This window comes from Pipistrellus hanaki (genome assembly GCF_964339955.1).
Source record: "Pipistrellus hanaki genome assembly, chromosome: 2".
NCBI lineage: Eukaryota > Metazoa > Chordata > Mammalia > Chiroptera > Vespertilionidae > Pipistrellus > Pipistrellus hanaki.
This window is the reverse complement of record NC_140504.1, coordinates 71947384-71969449: the sequence shown is the minus strand read 5'-3', so window position 1 is coordinate 71969449 and position 22066 is coordinate 71947384. Positions and strand designations below refer to the sequence as shown.

At 39.4% G+C, this 22066-nt stretch overlaps 1 protein-coding gene across 1 annotated transcript; it reads right to left on the bottom strand.

Moving 5' to 3' along the window:
• Nucleotides 1-5673: 5673 nt before the first annotated feature.
• LOC311616578 (olfactory receptor 5H2-like) lies at nucleotides 5674-6603 on the bottom strand (the record flags this gene model as incomplete). The annotated part of the gene is made up of 1 exon (XM_084872110.1): nucleotides 5674-6603. The coding sequence occupies one exon, from the start codon at nucleotides 6601-6603 to the stop codon at nucleotides 5674-5676; it is 930 nt and encodes a 309-aa protein (XP_084728236.1).
• Between the last annotated feature and the right edge of the window lie 15463 nt (nucleotides 6604-22066).

The window sequence follows — 22066 nt, the reverse complement described above, 5'->3', positions numbered from 1 at the left end:
GAAAGGAGGAGAGAGAGAGAGATGAAAACATCAATGGTGAGAGAGAATTATTAATCGGCTGCCGCCTGCATGCCCCCTACTGGGGCTTGAGTTCCCCTCTCTCTGAAAATGTAGCAATGGCCCACGATTATAACATTGATTTTTCCATACCATTTTCCAAGCTATCCTGCTACAAGATCTTTGACAGAATGATGGAATGGCCTTTTGAAACTCAGTTACAGCACAACTTGGATGGCATTACCATGCAGGGCTACGCAAGGATCTCCAGAAGCCTGTATATTTCCTGAATCAACATCCAATACATAGTACTGTTTCTCCCATAGCTAGGATTCACAGGTCTAGGAATAAAGTGATGAAAATTGAAATGGCACCATTTACTATAACCCCTAGTGAGCCACAAGCATAATCTTTGCTTTCTGTTACCGTGCCTTTATGTCCTGCTGGTCTAGAGGTCTTAGAGCCAGAGGGAGGAATGTTTTCATCAGCACACTCAACAACTGCCACTGAGCAGGAAGTTAAGACTTCTACGGACCCTTCTGTGGTCCTCATTCCTCTGAATCTTCAGGCGAAGAAGAAAGTTACAGTAATCCCTCATTATCCATGGGGATACCTTCCAAGACCTCCAGTGGATGCCTGAAACTGCAGATAGTACCAAACCCTAAATATACTGTACTATTTTTCCCCCTATGCTACATACCTTTTCACTAAAGGAAAGCATTTTAAGACATATCCAAATTGACAGCATCACTACTCTTGTGCTTTAGGGCCATGATTAAGTAAAATAAGGATTACTGGATCACAAGCACTGAGATACCACACAGTCGATGTGATAACCTGGATGTGTAAGTAGCATGTACAGGGTGAATACACTGAACAAAGGGATGATTTACGTACCGGTCAAGATTTTGTCATACTACTCAGAACAGAGCACAATATAAAATTTAATAATTATTTATTTCTGAAATTTTCATCAGCACACACAATACTTAAGGGAACTATTGAACTGTGCTGGCTGGTGTGACTACCAATGAGAATTTGGATTACTATTATAAGTGAAAATAAGGACAAATGTGCCTGAAATTCAAATCACTTAGGGCATCTCTTAGTGGTACTATTTCCTTTAATTAGATAATCAGAAAACCCCAATAAACCAATCCAGGCAGGACTTCTAATGGCCCAGGCAACTCAGGAATAAAGGTAAAAATAAATAAATAAATAAATAAATAAATAAATAACACCCCCCCCCCCAAAAAAAAGCACACAAAACTGACCAGCTGAGGTGCTTGCTGAAGGCAAAGGGATTATAGAATTGGTAGTAAAAGAAGGTAATTATAAATACCAGTTACAATCACATAACTATCTACAGAAATGAGGACTGTTATTGTCATGAGTATTATCACTTGGTTTGACAAGAATACATTTGTACACACTCATATATTTATATCTCTTTGTATCTCTCTCTCTCTCTCTCTCTCTCTATATATATATATATATATATATATATATATATATATATATATACCTAATATCTTTGTTGTTTTTTCATATAACATAAAATGTGTTCACTTTATATCATAGAAATTAAGTACTGTTAATTTGACATTACAGTATTTGAGTTACTAGATATAAAGGAGAAAAGTAAACATTACTCAATGATTTTACCTTCTCTGCAGAAGAGTTTAGTGTATTTTCAGTTTACCACAGCAAGGTTGTACCAGATTAGATGGAATTATGACCTTGCAGTGTTTTTATCTGGAAATTAAGTATAGTTTAAGAAATTGTGTATGGGTGCCAAGTTAACAACAGGTAGATTTGTAACGATTCGTTTTATGTGTTGACTTAACCATGGGATGTCCAGACACCTAGTAAAACGTTATTTTTTATAATATATATATATTGATTTTAGAGAAGAAGGGAGAGGGATGGGGAGATAGAAACATCAATGATGAGAGAGAAACATTGATCAGCTGTCCCCTGCATGCCACCACTGGGAATCGAGACCAAAATCCAGGCATGTGTCCTGCCAGGAATCAAATGGTAACTTCCTAGTTCATAAGTCAACGCTGGCCAGGCAATTAAGCATTACTAATAGTTGTGTTACTGGAAAAGATTAGCATTCAATTAGTGACTGAGTAAAGTAGTTGGCAGTCCCTAATGCTAGTGGGTCTCATTCATTGTGACATAAGGAACAAAATGGAAAAAGAAGGTTGAATTCACTCTCTGCCTGACTGACCTGTGGCATTGACCTTCTCTTGCTTTCGGCCCTCTTGGTCGTCAGACCTTCAGATTTGCTGGTATCTATACCATCAGGCTTTGATTGCCTATCAGTCTTGGTTCCCAAGAAAACAGAGCAACAGGAAAATTATACAGCAACAAATACAAATATGTGCAATCACATGGTTTCTCTGGTGAGAAATAATAAAAGTGTCTGGACAGTGATATAGTCATTCTTTTTCCTGGGAATTGTGGGTATCCCTTAGGGAAACAAAGGGAAGGCAGAGCCTGTCTAATCTTAAAGTGAACCTTCAGAAATAGACCAATGATATTAGTTTTAAATAGTTATATTTTTATATCCTTAATCCAAATATCTAATAGAATAACTTTGGCCTGATATTTTATCATAGTCTATTCTAAGTGATAAGGAGAGCAAGAATAATTCACTGTGAGTGTCTGACACAATTGTCATGAAGATATTTATGAAGGTTGGTTGGCATGCAGTAGCCATCCATGTCCAATAATCTCCTGGGGCACATTGTAAGATTGAAAAGTAGTAAGGCATTCTTACTGCATTCTGTGTACTTGTGCTGTCACATTTATTTCAATTTTATAAATATTTCACAAATACTTATTTGGGATCTATGTATGTAAACTATTTTTTTTTTAGCACTGCAAAAGATAGAAACAGTACTAAGATTTTGAAAATAAAATCTAAAAAATCCTATAACCCAAAAATAGGTACTATACAAGGTCGTTTGTGTCTTAAAAGAATAAATAGCCCTGCCTGTGGGGCTCAGTTGGGTTAGAGCATTGTCCCATACACCAAAAGGCCACAGGTTCAATTCCTGGTGAGGGCACATACCTAGGTTGTAGATTCCATCCTTGGTCAGGGTGCATATGGGAGGCAATTATCAATGTTTCTCTCTCACATCAATGTTTCTCTGTTTATCCTCCTTCATCTCTCTAAAAATCAATAAACATAAATAAACTACTGAATATTTCAAGTGAGGAAGAATTCCTATCCTCTTCGAGGCCATGTGGAAATGCATCGTGGAAGCTATACCACTTGAGATAGATTTTAAAGAAAAGATAGCATTTTAATTGTAAAAGAAAATGGGGTTATTTGGTGGTGGGTGGGGTCTTTTTGTGGAGAGACCTGTATTAACAGAAGCAAGTACTTGAAAGAATGGTATGTCTAGAAGGTTTCTAGTAATTCCTATTTTCCAAAACAGGATCAATTAGGAAATCTGTGGAGAAAGAGACTTCAGAGATTAACCTGTTTTATTGAAAAGGACTTCAAAAAATTCCAGGAAGTAGATATATATATTATATTATATGTATAATATATACATCTATCTATCTGTGTGTGTGTGTGTGTGTGTGTGTGTGTGTGTGTGTGTTTATATATAACTAGAGGCCTGATGCACGAAATTTGTGCAAGGGGCTCGGCCTACGCCGCCACAGCTCCCTCTGCCTGGGCCCCCACCACTGCGGCCTCATCTGAAAGATGGTCTGAAAGATCATCTGGAAAGTTGTCTGGTCTAATTAGTATATTATGCTCTTTCTTATTATAGATGTCATCTATATACATATAAATAAATAAACATAAAATGCATATATAGATCTATGTACATATATTTATCCTATATAATAAAAGGATAATATGCAAAATGACCCTCATGGCAGAACAACCAGGAACGACCAGTCACTATGACACACCATGACCACCAGGGGGCATATGCGCAACACAGGAGCTGCCCCTGGTGGTCAGTGCACTCCCACAGGAAGAGCTCTGCTCAGCCACAAGCAAGCACAGTGGTGGTGGCAGGAGCCTCTCCTGCCTCCTTTGCGGTGCTAACAATGTCCAACTGACAGCTTAGGCCTGCTTCCCAGAGGAAAGTTGGACATCCCCCAAGGGCTCTCAGGCTGCCAGAAGGAAGTCTGACTGCCAGTTTAGGCCCTATCCCCTGGAGAGCAGGCCTAAGTTGGCAGGTAGACATCCCCTACCTGCCAACTTAGGCCTGGTCCAGGCCAGGCTGAGGGGACCACCCCCCTAAGTGCACGAATTTTCATGCACCCAGACTCTAGTATGCATATAATCTGTTAGTAATGATGATCCATTTCACGTTATCAAAAAGAGATATGACTTAACCATATCTCTGTATATAAAGAATAATCTAATAGCAATGTTTGAGAAATGAGAAAGCATGCTGATTTTATGTCTTTTCCAGACATCCTCTAACCACTATGACGTTATATCTTAACATTGTTTAAAGTTTGGTAACATGCGCCGGAACCGGTTTGGCTCAATGGATAGAGCGTCGGCTTGGGGACTGAAAGGTCCCGGGTTTGATTCCGGTCAAGGGCATGTACCTTGGTTGCGGGCATATCCCCAGTAGGGGGTGTGCAAGAGGCAGCTGATCGATGACTCTCTCTCATTGATGTTTCTGACTATCTCTCTCCCTTCCTCTCTGTAAAAAATCAATAAAATATATTTAAAAATAAATAAATAAATAAATAAAGTTTGGTAACATGCATTTGAACCCTCTCATTATTAAAACTTTTTAATAACTTTTATATTTATATTGCAGACTTCTTTATCTTATTAGTTTCCTGTTTATAATTCTAGGAAGTTTTAGACCATTTTTTTCCTAGCCCATCTTTTTTTTTTCTTTCTCTATATCCATTGCAATTAAATTTTTAATCTTATCTCTTAGCTTTCTGAATAATAAAGTACTTCATATTGTTCTACAAAATACAAACAGCTGGAAAGGAACTTTCAAGCATCATAGACAGCGAGAGACAATTCCGCTTTTCTTGTCCCTCAGGAGCACATTGGGTTAGAAGTATTCTCTTATCATTTGGCCCAACCTTTACTGTCTTAACTCTATTTTCATTTCTTTCTTCACTGCATTTCCATTATTGTTTATTTCTCTGTGTGATATATGAATCCCAACCAAAAGTAAAATTCACCATGACCCAACTATAATGGAATGAAAGACCCTTTGATGGCTGCCAGCATTCCTATGATTTGCCTCTATTCACTCAAACACAAACCTGCCTCCACTGTGGGTTAACTGTGATGAGATTCTTCAGGCTGCTCAGCCGTATTACTATCAAAGACATCAGAATAAGTCCTGTTCAGATAAATTACATTATTTTTGTGCTTAATGCATTTATGAAGCCACATTACGAACATTTAAGAACGAATGTAAAACATTTTATTTGTTTTAGTATAATATAAATACTTGATTTAAAATTTTCTGGTTTTGAATAAAATATGCACATATGTTAAGGTTTTTATTTGGTACTCCCACCTTAAGTATTTACAATAATAGGACAATTGTAACTGCAAAAAAAAAAAAAAATGGAACACTAACTGAAACTGAGCTACATTAAATCTGCACAACATTTTGACTATTTCAATAAAAGTGAAAATATACATTACTCTGGGATTTAAACATTTCTCTTTAACATTTTTGCCAATGAATCTAAGACTTTCTTATTTCTCAGGCTGTAGATAATTGGATTTAACAAAGGGATGATGACAGTGTAAAACAGAGAGTCCATTATGTTTTTGCCATCTGCCTGTGCAGATCCAGGGAGCACATACATGAAGAGAAGAGAGCCAAAGTATAAAGACACAGAGAGGAGATGGGCTCCACAGGTGGAGAAGGCTTTCCGTATGCCTTGTAAAGACTTCTTTTTTAAGACTGTAGAGAGAACAAGTGTGTAAGAGACAAGAATAGTCAGTATGGTGAATACCTGTATTGACCCAGAGAAAATAAAAACCACCAGAACATTAATGAAAGGGTCAATACAGGAAATCTTAAACAATGGCATGATGTCACAGTAAAAGAGATGTATTATATTAGAATTACAGAAGGATAATCTGAATAAAACACCTATATGAATAAAAGCATGAAGACCACCACCTGCAAATGATAAAACTACTAGCCGGGTACATAGTCTATTAGTCATAACCACTGGATAAAGTAATGGTTTGCATATGGCCACATAGCGATCATATGCCATTGTTGTCAGCAGAAAACATTCTGTGGTTGCACCGAATGCAAAGAAAAAAAATTGAATCATGCATTCAGAGAGTGATATCGTCTTACTCTTGGTTAGGATGATAACCAGCATCTTGGGGGTGACTGTAGATGATATCCAAGCATCCACAAAGGCCAAACTCCCAAGGAGTAAATACATGGGAGTATGAAGGTGAGAGTCATTGCAGATGAGAGCAATTAGACCGAGGTTTCCCACCATGGTGATGAGGTATATCACCAAGAACACCAGAAACAAGGGGATTTGCCATTCTGGTTGATATATAAGTCCTGTGAGAATAAACTCTGTCAGCAATGTTGAATTTTTCTTTTCCATGTCCTCACTCTGTGTTGCCTGAAATGAAATAGAAAAAATGAAAAAAATATATCACTAAGGATTTATAACAAAAGTGGGGGAGGTGGAAATAGTTGAAATAAAAATCATGAATTTCTTCCTTAATTTTCTTATCTCTACAGTTGGATCAAGTTTGAATTGAATAAATGGAAGAAAATGCATTTCAAACAAAATGTGCAGAGTGAGAGCAGATTTATTAAAAAAAATTCTAAATATGTTCTATATTTTTGGGGATACCATTGGTTGTAATAGGAAAACTTTGTGTATAAAACATGGATGTAGGTATTATAAGATATTATAAAAATAAATACATGGCAGTGTAGGCTGCTGAGAGGTGAAATTAGGATCAGGAGCACTAGTCAGTCCCTGGCAGTCATGTCCAATGAGTCCTAAACCAGATTATACATCAAAACTGTGAGGACCTTTTTTATGCAAAATATAGATTGGTGGTATTGTTGTAAAAATTGATTGTTTGGGTCAATAAAACGTTCATATCTGCATTTTAAAAATCCTCTCCAAAGGATGTGAATGCATATCAAGTATTGGGAGTGATGAGTAGGAGTGAGATATAGATGCAAAAGAATTCAGTGATATATTAGATGTGAAAAGGGTGAAGGAGATGGGAGTCACTTGGTGACTGGGTAAAATGGTCATCAAAACTGAGACTTAGAACTAAGATGCAGTGGCTAGTTTGTGGAGAGAGTATCCTCTAAAATCACTTAGTAGTATGAGTCTACTAGAGTTTAATAGAAATAGTTTTGGGAGTCATTGGAATAACTGAGGCATATGTAGAAATGATCTATTCATTGGAGAATGCAAGTAAAGTAAAGAGAAGAAAAGCACCGAAAACAACCAGAGGAAGTTATATTAAAGAGGTTATAAAGTGGATACATGGCACATCTAATCTTTTTTTTATACTATATCGTCTTGGTGACTGGCAGAGATTACCCACCCACTCAAGATGCCTAAATGACTTTCCTATCCTCCTTACACCTAACGTGAGGAGACTTGACCCAGATTTGATAAATCAGACCCACCTAGGCAACATGTAGAATATGGAAAGAGGAAGAAAATGTACGGGAAGGGGGGTCGGGGGGTGGTTAGGGGAGAGAAGATTTGCTACAAAGGCAGAAATATGAAAACTGCAACAAATACTTCCTGTATCCACAATAACATTGTCAGTGTGAGCTAACATTCCAAATTCAGCAGAAGTAAAGCAGATCTCACTGAGCAAGTGTTGGGAGACATGATTCTGGCTGATGAATGAATGGCTCCTTTGCTTTCTTCTGTTCCTACCCCTCTTTTTTCAACTGATTCCTCCAAGGTCTGTTACACTTCTATATTTGAGCCAATTTCCATCAATTAACTAATTTCCTGTTGCTACCAAGAAGCCTGGCTAACATCAAAGGAAGACTAAGGAGAGACCAGAAAAGGATTTTATTGAACAGAGTAATCAGAAGCAGGAGGGCTACTGGAAATCTAAGTGTTATGAAATATATTTAATTTTTAATATTGGTAGCAGTTAGGCATCAATCAGGCTGGTAGTTTTATTCTGGTCAATAATATATATAGTCAAGTAGAACAAAGTGATGAAAATGTCAAATACCAAAATAAATGTTTTAATAGGACAAGGAGTTAGGTTTCACTGCATGTGCAAATCAAGAGATTTTTAGTGGCTTTAGTGAGAGCAATTTTGATTATGTGATAGAGTTAAGGCCAAAAAATAATGAGAAGAGAAGTGAAAGGGAAACAAGTTGTTAATGAAGAGTAATACAGAGTATTCTCAGAAATGTGGAGAACAGTTGGCATTTTTCTACTTCTCATAGACGTAGGTAGGGTTATTTTTTCTTCTATATTTTAATAAAAGTTTTCATGAGAAGGCATTGAGAGAATACAGGAAACAGAAGAAGTGGGAAGGAAATGTATGTGTATGAAAAGAAAACAACAGGGATAACAAGTAACAGAGACATAGAGAGACAAGTCTAGGAAAGACAAATCAAAGAAAACAGAGAGGTAGCATCTGAGAAACACTGAAGTGGAAATACAGAGAAAGGCTCAGAGGCTTGGGGGTAAATGTCTTAACTCTAGCATTCATTAACAGATGTCAGTCCTAAAGAATGTTTCATATTTTTAAATTTGAAGTTTATTTTCCCATGAAATATGTTTATAAAAAAGACACCTCAATTTTAAATTTTATTTTATAAATTTGTGATGTTCATAAATGTATTAGCACTACCTGAAAGTTCTTTCCATATATAAATGTTGTTTTCTTTTACGGTTACATTAATTAGAAGTGGCCTTCTCTAGAAATCTTTTTTGTTTTACTTGAGAGCACGTTCCTCTCCACCAGTTACAGGTTTTGTATATGTGTGTATGTGTATGTGTGTTTTGCAAAATTACACTGAGCCAAAACTGGATTCTAAATACAATATAAATAATGAATGTCAATAATTCTAGTTAAGTAGATTTTTATATGGAATGGCTTTCCTTCCCTGAAATTCAATCACTAAATAATAGAAAACTCTTTTTCTAATTCAATTTTTCTGTGTACTTATCTATAATAATAAAAGGGCAATATGCTAATTAGACCAGATATCTTCCTGACTTCATTCCGGATGTCCTTCCTGATGAAGCCTGAGTGGAGGGAAGCCAGCCCAGGTCCTGCAGGTAGTCCGAGGAGGAAAGCCAGTGCAGGCAGCCAGAGGAAGGAAGGCCTACTCTTGTACGATTTTTTGTGCTTCGGGCCTCTAGTTTATTCATAAATGTTGGAAAGCACATTGGAGAGACATCTTCTATATATTTCCAAATATATACCAAAATTTACCATATAAAATCATTATAGTTAGGTTAACAAAATGAAGGCAATTTAGCTAACACATTAAAGGCAACAATTTAGTCTTTATAGCTATTTTGCATATCTACATTTTAGTCATGAAGATAAAATGTACAATTAATTCACTTTTTCTTTTCTCATTTCCACCTGGCAATTTTGACATTCTATGAACTCAATCTAAAATTATTATAAATTAAATAGTATTTTAACATGTTATATAAAAAACAATGAATAGTATACAAACCATTTTCTCCTTACCCATATCTTTTGAGAAATTGTGGAGATTTTTTCAATACATTAGGCTTTGTAAAGTAGGAAAATATACAGTAGAACAGGAACGACAATAACATAGGTAGCAATTCTTTGCACGCTGATTCATTTTGGAGGCTTCCTTTTCCAAACTCAGGAAAATATTGTTTATATTAATTTTCTTTGTATAGAAGACTCAACTAATTATACATCTCTGTGCTTTTGCCACAACAGAAGGAGTGCAAAAATAAAATCCCCATGATAATGCCCAAGGATTCCCTTTAGGACAAAGCTACTGGGCATTGTGGATGTGGACATGTATGAGCAGTCCATGTGTTCCACAGGTCATTACAAACTCTAAATTCATAAACATCAAGTCATCGTTGGCAGTCCTAGTTTTAAAAATTGAAACTATACTTTATGTCACTATTTTCCACCACAGATGAACACTTCTGGCACATTTATGTAAACTTCAATTTATCTATACATTTTGATTCTCTGAGAGCTTTGGCTATGATGGTCTTGCCTGAGCTATTCATAGGTTATTTTAAGGGGCCAAAATTCTGATTCCCTTCAGAAGTCAATCCCAAGTAGTTGTTTTCATACAAACTACAGCTCACACTTCAGATATATAGCTAACTCCCCACTTTAAGCTGAAATGTGATGAAAAATCACAATGGTTAATGAGAATCTTTGGCAATACCTTCCATACAGTCTTTTAAGTTATTTTATTTTGCTAAGCACTCTCTATTATAGGAAAATTTGAAAGCTAGTAGTAAACAATAAGAAAATAAAAACACCCTGTAGTCACCAAGCAATACTAATATTTTACCATGAATCTTTTCAAAATTTTTTATTGTATATAAACATTCATACATCTACATGTTTACAGATAAGAAAATTATACAGTTTTGCAACCTTCTATTCATGCTTAATTTATTTAAATAGCTCTAGAGTAGGGGGTGTCGAACTCAATCAGAGAAGGGGCCAAAATCTAAAATCCAGCCTAAATTCGTGGGCCGAATGGTTTACTGAACAGTCATACACTGACAATGTCATAAACTGACAGCGGAGTGCAGTGATGACAGCGCGGTGCGGGCCACATTGCAAGGCCTGGCGGGATGGATTTGGCCCGCGGGCCTTGTGTTTGACACATGTGCAAGGAATTCAAGTCCCTACTCTGACCCCTTCTGCATTTTCCTTTCTTTTCTCCCAAACAAAGGAGATTAGAAATGACAAGATTTTGGGAGGACCACCTGGATGGTTTTATGGGGCATCTACCTGTGGCTTTGAGTTACTAATGATTTTCTATGCTTTTAGCAGAAATGCTAAATAGTCCATGGGCATAGTCCATAGTCTATAGCCCTTGAACCAGGCCAAGTTATCTCACCCTTCTTCCTGCCTAGAGAAGTAAGATCATCCAATGACTTTTTAGATCATCCCCACACCTCAGGGACTGTCCAAACACCTGCCCAATACCTGGCCTATTGGGAAGGGGAGCACACAGAAGGGTGTTGGAAGCCCAGACAGGTTAGAGAATCAAACCAGTCAAGCTCCAGCTCTTCTGGCCCATAATCTATACCAGTGGTCGGCAAATGCATTAGTCAACAGAGCCAAATATCAACAGTACACGATTGAAATTTCTTTTGAGAGCTGAAAACTGACTTCTGCACATGAGCCACGAAGTTTCATTTGCACTGTATGTGCGCTCCTGCACGTGGCACTTTGTAAAAGAGCTACATTCAAGGGGCCAAGACCCGTATGTGGCTCTCAAACCACAGTTTACCGACCACTGAACTACACCATCATCTGGGGGTGAAAAGGAAAATTTGAAGCCAAGGCTCCCGAGCTGGCTATCTGGACCACATTCATTTTTGAAAGTTATTTTTTATTGGGTATAGAATTCTGAGTTGGCAGATATTTTTCCTTCACATTTTGAAATATATAACTTACTTATCTTCTGGCTTTGTACTTTCCCCCCCTTTATCTACCTTCAAACTCTTCTTTCTATCTTTGGTGTTTAGCAACTTCAATATAAAGTGTCTAAGTGTTTTCGTAATTTTTATTTTGTTTGTGATTGGGGTACCATTTATCTTGGTATTTATGCTGCTTCAGGTTCTATGAACTTCTTAAATCAGTGATTTTATACCTTTTATTATTTTTGAAAAAATTTTGACCATTTATTTTCAAACATTTTCTTTGCTCCACTTTCTTCCTTTTCTTCTCAAACTTCAATTGCATATATATTAGAAAACAATATTCTTTCCCTGTACTTGATTATTTTTTATTTATTCTTTTATTTATTTGTTTTCAATGTTCTTTTATCCACTTGGTCTAATTTACTGGTGAACTCACCAAAGGCATTCTTTTCCTTTATTCTCACATGTTTGTTTGTTTGCTTTCTAGCATTTTTTCCCTTGACTATTAAAACATGCTTTCTATTTATCCCTTGAAATTTTCTATTTGGTCATGCATGAAAACTTTAACATATTAATCATCATAATTTTAAATTTCCTGACTGATAGTCCCAATTTCTGAGTCATATCTGAGACAGGTTCTTTTAATTGCTATCACTTTTAACATGAAGTTGTTTCTTTCTTGCTTTTATTGTTTGTCTCGTTATTTTTTTATTGAAATCAGGCCTTCATTTGCAGGGACAGAAAAATGGAAGCAAAAAATAATTAAAGGCCAGACAAATGAGATATACTGAATTATGAAAATCTAAAGTTATTTTAATTTAGTGTCCTGGTGCATAAAATCTGTACACATTAAAAGGGGATTAATTAGAGGAAATATTTTAATATTGCTATTTGCCCTTTCTCTGTAATAGAAGTGTCAGAGATTAAAGAAAATTAGTAAAATGTATATGAAAATCTTCCCCCTGTCAGAGTCTGGGGCATGCCGTGAATCAAGTCCCTGCCCACCTATGGCACCTCAAAATCACGCAAGACCCAGATCCAGCTGGCCCCACCCTTGTCAAGCCCCACTGAGTAGGAGACACAGCTTTAGGTCCCCAGTCAAGCTCTGCCGGGTGGGGGGCACAACTTCATGATCCTCGTCAAGCCCCACTGGGTGGGGAGTTGCAGCCTCAGGACCCCCAGCCTGGCAGAGTGGGGAGCACAGCCTCAAACACAGCCTGAGGTCCCCTGGCCTGGGCATGGGGCAGGGAATGCGGCCTGAGATCCCCCTGGGATGGGGTCGGGGGGGGGGGCACACCTTGATGTCCCCCATCAAGCCCCACCAGTTGGGGGACGCAGTCTGAGATTCTCCATCAAGCCCCGCCGGGTGCGGAGCACAACCTCAGGTCCCCCGGTGCACCCTCAGGTCCCCTGGCCCGTCGCCAGGGCAGGAGGTGTGGCCTGAGATCCCCCGGCCTGGGCTGGGGTGGGAGGTGTGTGTTGAGGTCCCCCCTCAAGCCCCGCCAGGCGGGAGTGCAGTCTGAGATCCCCCATCAAGCCCTGCTGGGAAGGAGGCACAACCTCAGGTCCCCTGTCAAGCCTTGCTGGGTAGGGGGGGTGCAGCCTCAGGTCCCCCAGTGCACACAAAGTGGGGGTGCAGCATCAGGTCCCCTAGCACACCCTCAGGTCCCCTGGTGCAGTGCCTGGTTGGAGGACACAGCCTGAGGTCCCCTGGCCCAGCACTGGGGCAGGGAGCACAGCCTAAGATCTCCCAGCCTGGGCCGGGGTGAGGGGGGCACCTTGAGGTCCCCTGTCAAGCCCTGCCAGATGGGGGTTGTGGCCTCAGATCTCCTGTCAAGCCTCCCTGGGTGGGGGGCACGGCCTGAGGTCCTCGCCCTGGCCCAGTGCCACTCAGCCTCAGGTCCCTGGTGATTGTTTATTAAGGCTCATTACAGGAACTCGGCCTCTGCTGTTGGCACAGCCATTTGTTATGGAAACCCCAAAGATAGCTGAAGTCTGTATTTAAGATACCAAGTTAAAAGTGACATTAACTTTCAACTTTGACAGTTTTATGTTTGTGTATGGTAGAGCATAGACTCTTAAAGATTTGAGGTAGAAGAATTAACTACTTTAAAGTTCTACTAGAGAGAACCAAGATGGCGGCATAGGTAAATATCTATACTTACTGTCTTCCACAACCACATCAAAATTACAACTAAAATACAGAACAACTATCATTCAGAACCACCTGAAAGGTGGCTAAATGGAATTCCTATAACTAGAGAAGTAAAGAAGAAAGCACATGGTGACTGATAGTACAGGTGGAAGCATAGAACAGGCTAGTCTGACACCCATGTGTGGCATTTTTTTAAGTCAGGATGGATTTTCAGACCCCAAACCTAGAGTCCCAGAGCTGGGAAGAGAATGTCCCCTAACTTCAAGCTGTAAAAACCAGCAGGGAATATGGCTGAGTGACATGGGGGCTGCTGGAGACACAGGCAGTTTCCCTTTAAGGGCCAGCACACAAACTTACATGGACTTGCTCGCTCAGAGCTTCAGCACTGGGGTAACAGTTCAGGGGGAACCAAGGTCATTTGGGGAGGAACTGGATTATCTGGTATCAGGGCAGAAACTTGGGGGCAGCTTTCTCCCAGACAATGGTCAATGTTCCTATGCTGAGACCTCCCCTGTTGCAGAGCTGTTTGGCAGCCATATATGAGTTTCCATCAGCCTGGTTCCCACTGTTTGCTTCACCCTGGTGATTCCTTGAAACCCTGCCCCATTCAATTTGAAGCTCCACCCAAGCTGTTTGCAGTGGCTTTTCCATATGAATAGTTTGTCCTGTTTCAGGCTTCAGATTTTCCCAAAATCTCTCAAAGAAGCAGCAGCTGGTATCATGCCCCAGACCTCTCAAGAAGAGGCTCAAGACAGCTTGACCTCACCTGGGCACATCCAATCCAAACACAAGTAGCAGCCATCTGCAGATCACTCGATAGCTCCTTCTAGGTGGCCCCAGGCAGTGGCTAACTTTGCACCTTCAAGGAGGCCCCAGAGCCAGTGCACCTGATGGACAACTTCAGACCATACCAGATTACAACTCTACACATCTACAAGTTCTGCTCCATAGAGGTGTCTCATGCACAGCAGCTCTTCCACTATAGTTACAGGTAGTCCTCACAGCCAATTATCCTGGAGATCAATTCTTCTCAGAGATGCCAACAGCAATCAAGGTTCAACTACAAGACTGTGCACCCAACCTACATGGGGGCACACCTAGAGTGCCCAGCTCAGGGGATTTGGGAGGCTGAGCAACTGGTTCTTACAGGATATCTACTACACAAGGCCACTTAATAAATTCCAAGATACAGAGCATCTCTACCTAACACAGAGAAACAAATACAGGGAAGCAGCCAATATGCAGACAAAGAAACATGCCACAAATTAAAGAACAGAAGAAATCCCCATAAAAAGAAATAAAGGAGATGGAAACAAGAAAACTATTGAATATAGAGTTCAAAACAATGGTTATAAGGTTGCTCAAGGATCTTAATGAGAGCTTGAAGGGACTTAGTGAAATTTCAAGGGTCTTATTGAGAATTTCAAAGACATGAAAAAAGAACAGTCAAATATTAAGCATATACTAATTGAAGTAAATCATAATTCAGCTGAAACCAGTTTGGCTCAATGGTAGAGCATTGGTCTGCGGACTGAAAGGTCCCAGGTTTGATTCCAGTCAGGGGCATGTACATTAGTTGCAGGCACATCCCTGGTAGGGGGTGTGCAAGAGGCTGCTGGTCTATGTTTCTCTCTCATCGATGTTTCTAGCTCTCTATCTCTCTCCCTTCCTCTCTGTAAAAAAGTCAATAAAATATATTTAAAAAATCATAATTCAACAGTAGCATAGAGGATTCTGAGAATCAAATCAATTTGGAGTATGAGGAAGCAAAAAAATACCCAATCAGAAGAGCAAAAAGAAAAAAAAATCCAAAAATATAAAGTTAGTGTAAGGAGCCTTGGGGATAACTTCCAGTGTACCAACATTTTCATTATGGGTGTGCCACAAGAAGAAGAAGAGAGAGTAAGATATTAAAAACTTTTTAAAGAAATAATGACGGAAAACTTCCCCTATCTGGTAAAAGAACTGGATTTACAAGTCCACAAAGCATAGAGCATTCCAAACAAGAGGAACTCAAACAGGCCCACATCAAGATATATCACAATTAATACGCCAAAGGTTAAAGACAAAGAGAGAATGTTAAAAGCGACAAAAGAAAGGCAGTTAGGAAGAAGAAGGAGAAAGAGAAGAAGGAAGAAGAGGAGGAGGAGAAGGAGGAGGAGGAGGAGGAGGGGAAAAACAAAATAACAAAAAACATGAACAATAAAATAGCAATAAAGACATGTTTATCAGCAATTGAATCTAAAATTAAAAATAAATGAACAAGAAATGTAATGAACAAAATAAGCTAAGGAACAAAATAGAACTAGAGGCATGGAAACATGAAACAGACTGACGAATCTTAGAGGGAAGGGGAAGAGAAGGAGATTGGGAAGAGATTAACCAAAGAGGTAATATGCATATATGTATTACCGATGGAAACAGAAATAGGCTGGTGAAAGTTTGGGGTGAGGCAGGAACCAGGTGGATGGGAACAATGGGGGAAATAAAGGAGACATCTGTAATACTCTCAATAAAGATTTTTTAAATAAAATAAGTCCTAACTGGTTTGGTTCAGTGGATAAAGCATCAGCCTGCGGACTGAAGGGTCCCAGGTTCAATTCTGGTCAAGGGCATGTACTGTGGTTGCAGGTACATCCCCAGTAGAGAGTGTGCAGGAGGCACACTGATGTAGAGAGTGTGCAGGAGGCACATTGATGTTTCTCTCTCATCGATGTTTCTAATTCTCTATCTTTCTCCCTACCTCTCTGTAAAAAATTGATAATATATATTTTTTCAATAAATAAATAAGATAAAATAAATGTTATTTTTTAAAAAGAAAAAATTCTACTTGAATCTAAATAACATGTGGAGGGAGAAACAAAGATGGTGGCATAGGTAAACACCTATACCACTACCTCACACAACAATTTCAAAACTTCAACTGGAAGACTAAGCGAACATCGTTCAGAACCACTGGAAAGCTGGCTGAGTGGAAATCTACAACTAGAAGGAAAGATAAAAGGACATTGAGACTCAGAGAAGCTGTGGAGAACAGAAGTGCAGAGACCTGCGAGCGCAGATAGGGCGGGCAGCTGAATACGCAGCTGGTTTACTCGCAGCGTTTGGAAAGGGTGGGCAGCAAGCACGAGGCTAGCTTTCTCTTTCAGAGAGAAACAAAACCGCCTAACTGTAATGAACTCTAGTTCCAGGTGAGAAACTAGACTCTGTGGCAGTGGGCGGAACTCGAGAGCAGCCTTCTCTCAGAGGTGGTGCAGCCATTGCCACAGGACACAGAGATACAGGGGCCTCTTAGGGCAGGACTGATGGGAAACCAAAGCTGTCTGCTCCACCCTGAGACTCCGCCCCATCCATGCTGAACACAGAAGCTCTCCCAGCAGAGACACGGCTTATCCTTAAAGCCAATTGGCCTGTAGGTCAACTCCCTGAAGTGATACTAACAACAATCAAGACTTAACTACAACAGGACTGTATACAGCCCACAAAGGGGCACACCAAATGTTCACCTCAGGTAACTGGGGAGGCTGACCCACTGGGCCATGTAGGAAACCCAGCACACAAAGCTATCCTACCAACTCAGGGAAGCAGCAGAAATGTGAAGACAAAGTAACAAATCACAAACTAAAGAAATGGAGAAAAATAAATGACTGGATATAGAATTCAAAACCACAGTTATAAGGTTTTTCAAGAATTTCCTAGAAAAGCCAATAAATTTAGCCAGACCATTGAGGATATGAAAAGGGACCAACTAGAAATTAAACTTATGCTGACTGAAATTAAAAATATTATACAAAGACCCAATAGCAGACTAGAGGATCACAAGAATCAAGTCAAAGATTTGAAATACGAAGAAGCAAAAAACTCAACCAGAAAAGCAAAAAGAAAAAAGAATCCAAAAAGTTGAAGATAGTATAAGAAGCCTCTGTGACAACATCAAATATACCAACATCAGAATTATGGGGGTGCCAGAAGAAGAGAGAGAACAAGATACTGAAAATCTATTTGAAGAAATAATGACTGAAAACTTCCCCCACCTGGTGAAAGAAATAGACTTACAAGTCCAGGAAGCACAGATATCCTCAAACAAGAGGAATCCAAAGAGGACCACACCAAGACACATCATAATTAAAATGCCAAGAGCAAAAGACAAACAGAATATTAAAAGCAGCAAGAGAAAAACAGTTGGTTACCCACAAGGGAGCACCCATATAACTGTCAGCTGATTTCTCAACAAAAACTATGCAGGCCAGACAGGAATGGCAAGAAATATTCAAAGTGATGAATAGCAAGAATCTACAACTAATAGCAAGATTACTCTACCCAACAGCTATCATTCAGAATTAAAGGTCAGATAAAGAGCTTCACAGATAAGAAAAAGCTAAAGGAGTTCATCACCACCAAACCAGAATTATATTAAATGCTGGAAGGTATTATTTAAGAAGAGGAAGAAGAAAAAGATAAAGATAAAAATTATGAAAAACAAATACGTATCTATCAACAAGTGAACCTAAAAACCATGGGAATAAAAAATCTAATGAACAGTATTAACTGGTGAAAATAATAGCATCAGGGGCATAGAAGGGAAGTGGACTGACAATTCTTGGGGGAAAAGGGGAGTTGGGGGTAAGGAGCGGGGGTATGGGAAGGGACTGGACAAAAAGCATACACCTATGGATGAGAACAGTGGGGGGAAGGTAAAGGCAGAGGGTGGAGTAGGAACCTGGTGAAGGGGAGCTACTGGGGGAAAAAGAGGAACAATTGTAACAATCTGAACAATAAAGATTTATTAAAAATTTTTTTAATAAATAAATAAAGTGGATAAATAGGATATTTTCAAAATAGTGAATGGCCTTCAATCATTAATATTTCTGTAGAAGTAATAACTGTGTCATGTTTAAGTAAGATGGTACAGTATGCCTAGTTTCTGTATCAAATATGAATTCTGCCTTAGGGGAACAGGTGTATCTCAGTTTGTATTCTGCCAGACCCTGAGATGTGCAAGTACTTTATGTGTGAATAGTTGATGAGTGATAAAATGAGGAAGTGGGACAGGAAAGGGAATGTAACCAATAAAGGGTGATTTATGAAACAAGTGACAACTGTAGGCAACCAAACTTAATCTTTTTTGGAAACTCCATGAGCCAGTGTAGAGCATGAACTTTAAATTTATATCAACTAAAGGGCAAAGAGTTGGTAGTTTTATTCACCAGCTCGCCTCAGTCACTGGTTGATAAATGGTAGCGGAAGATTCTATGAATGTCATTCATTTCCTAGATCTCATAGTATGCCTTAATTGAGGGTAGAATAGCTCTGGCTGACAGTGGAAGCACTCAGATGCAGTGGTACAGTTAGAGAAGATGTGGGCAGGCACCAACAGTATCTGTGACAGGCACTCTATAGGAGTCAATGAACAATGTGATCTGAGATTCACTTAAATGAGCCCTTCAACACTAGCTATTATAGTGGGTCAGAATATCCCTCAAGCAACTCATTCTCAAAAAACTGAAGGTGTAGTCTGTTCACAAGTAACCAAAAGAAATGATGAAATTTCATTTTTATGGGATTAGAAAACTGGAAAACAGGGTCTCAAAGCGAGTCATAGCATACAATTTGTATTATATAACATTTAATATAGAGGCCTTTACCTGGAAGAGAGCCTCCAATATTGGCCAAAACTTCCCTAAAAGAGAGATGAATATTATTTATTTTATAGTCCTTAAAATCTAAATAAATACTTATAATACAATTCCCAATCACATTATTATCATCCAGTGTTTATGGTGTCTTATACATGTATACAGGGCAGCCAGCCACACATTGTTGTGAATAGTGTCCCTCAGGCTAGCAGTGCATTCCGTCTGCATGGCCATTCACAATCTCTCGGCCTGCACTTTGTCTCAACAGTATTCATGTATCCCATTGTTTTCTATCAATAGTTGATAAATGTTGTCCCACCGTTTTTTTACTTTCAGATGATACTGTACGTATCATTCCTTGTTAATAATCTGGTCTCTTTGCCTGGAGGCCTATAGATCTCTTTACTCCTGGAGTCTGGGACGCTTTGCCAGGAGCATACTCTCCTTGTGGTTAGTATACTGTAAGTGACCCCCCCTTGTTTCTAGGAAACGGCTTGATGAGCTCTAGTTTAGACTGGGTGAGCCTGGCTTGCCCCTTCTGGAATCACAAGCTTAGAAGTGGGAGGTGCTCCTTTCCAGTTGTAACACTTTCCTAAATACTCTTAAAAGATCTTTGAAATTTTCAGAGGAAAAGTTCTTATGCTAGGAGCCCAGCACGCGATTCAAAATCATGTGATGACGCGATTTCTTATACTAGGAGCCCAGCACGTGATTCAAAATCATGCGATGACGCCTAACCTCATGTTGCCAGTCGGCCCTGCCTGGCTCTTTGGCCCTTGAAGCAGCAGCAGCCGCTACTGATCAGGCCCTCCCCCAGTGCAGGCTCCCAGAGGCCCCTGCCGCCCGCACCCCATGCTGCAAGTGCAACCTCCGCCTGTCCAGTCGAACCTGTTACGGCATCCCGGTTAATTAGCATGTTTCACTGTCATATATATGGATGGCTTCAGAGCTCTTGTGTTTTGAAATAAGAGTGTCCTTCACGATCTTTCTATGTTTGATTGAAGAGAGCAGAGGACCTTGCAGAAACATGGATGGGCATTTGGATCTCCATCAGTACCAAAGATACTTTTGTTTAGTCCCTCCTATTATGTGACAAGGGCCATTTTCACCTAGTACTGATTTGATTAAAAGAAAATTTGAGTTTGGTTGGTTTCAGTGTGTACACTGCAATGCCGTGCTTCAGTGCTCAGCCTTGCATACGCCTATTTTGAATACATGTTATGTCCGTATGTTGGTAGCACAATGGCACCAAAATGTTACTAAAAATTGGACCTGGGTTCAGCAACCTTGGTCCTTGAGTTCTGGCTAAGAAAAAATTCAGAGCTAAGATTCAAATACAAATATAATTTTATTTAGAAAAATTAAAGAGGTGGAAGAAGTGAGCCAAAAAGAAATGGGCTCAGAAAACAAGTTATAAAGGAAAAAACAAAACAAACAAACAAAAAAAAACCTTGGGACTTATGAGAAAGAGAGAGACAAGAGAAACGTGTCTGGATGAATGGGGTGGGCATGCTCCTTAGAGAGAGCCACACTGGGTCTTCAGTCTTGATGGTATTTATCTGAAGATCTCAGGGAAGAATCCCAAATACAATATTCATCAGCTTTCCATGTATGTCCTTGCAGGGTCATGGTCTCTACAATTGATCAGCATCAGAGCAGGGAGTCATTAGTCAATGTAGCTGGTCCTGATGTCAGCCACTGCATCACTTATCTCAGTGGTCTGCAAACTCATTAGTCAACAGAGCCAAATATCAACAGTACAACGATTGAAATTTCTTTTGAGAGCCAAATTTTTTAAACTTAAACTTCTTCTAATGCCACTTCTTCAAAATAGACTTGCGCAGGCCATGCTATTTTGTGGAAAAGCTACACTCAAGGGACCAAAGAGCTGCACGTGGCTTGCGAGCCACAGTTTGCCGACTTATCTGGTTTTGCTGCTTTTCTGGGCCTGGAGCTGAAACACAACTGAGGCCTAAATTTCATCCCTAGGGGTTAATGCTTAAGGGAGTGATCTTGCAAAGGCTTGCATGGGAGTCGCATGAGGCCACTCTTCAGCCCCTTGTTCCTCCTCCAAGGGGTTCTACCGCATAACTTGTGACATGCCAGGAAAGGAAAGGGCAGGAGAGGGTCCCACCTCATGACCAGTGATAGAAAAGGTCAGAGGGTCTAAACTGCGTGACCAGCAATATGCTAAGGGAGGAAACATTACTCTGGGAGCCAGGTCCTTGTTTCCCCAGTTTTGCCCATTGCTAGGCACCCGGGTGAACTTCGGTATCTGACCCATTGTCCTTGCTCTCCTCATGCCTGCCTAACTGCCCACCACACATACATGAGATTTTCTGTATACATGATTCTTTCTCTTAATTCTTCCTTACTGTTCAGCCTGGTATTGTTGAGGATTTTGTAGCAGCTGTGAGTAGCCAAAGATATTACAACTTTAAATAAATTATACATTTACCACTCTAGAGATACTTTAAATTTAGGATCTAGTGAACAAATAAAGTTACTACACATTTTTTATAAAGCAGTCATTGAAAAAAACATATTATATTGAAGATTTTTACAATCATTTCAGATATAAGAATCATTCCATAGTGGCACCCAAATTAACATATATTGCATCACGTAATTGCAGAGGTAAATTATTTTTGCT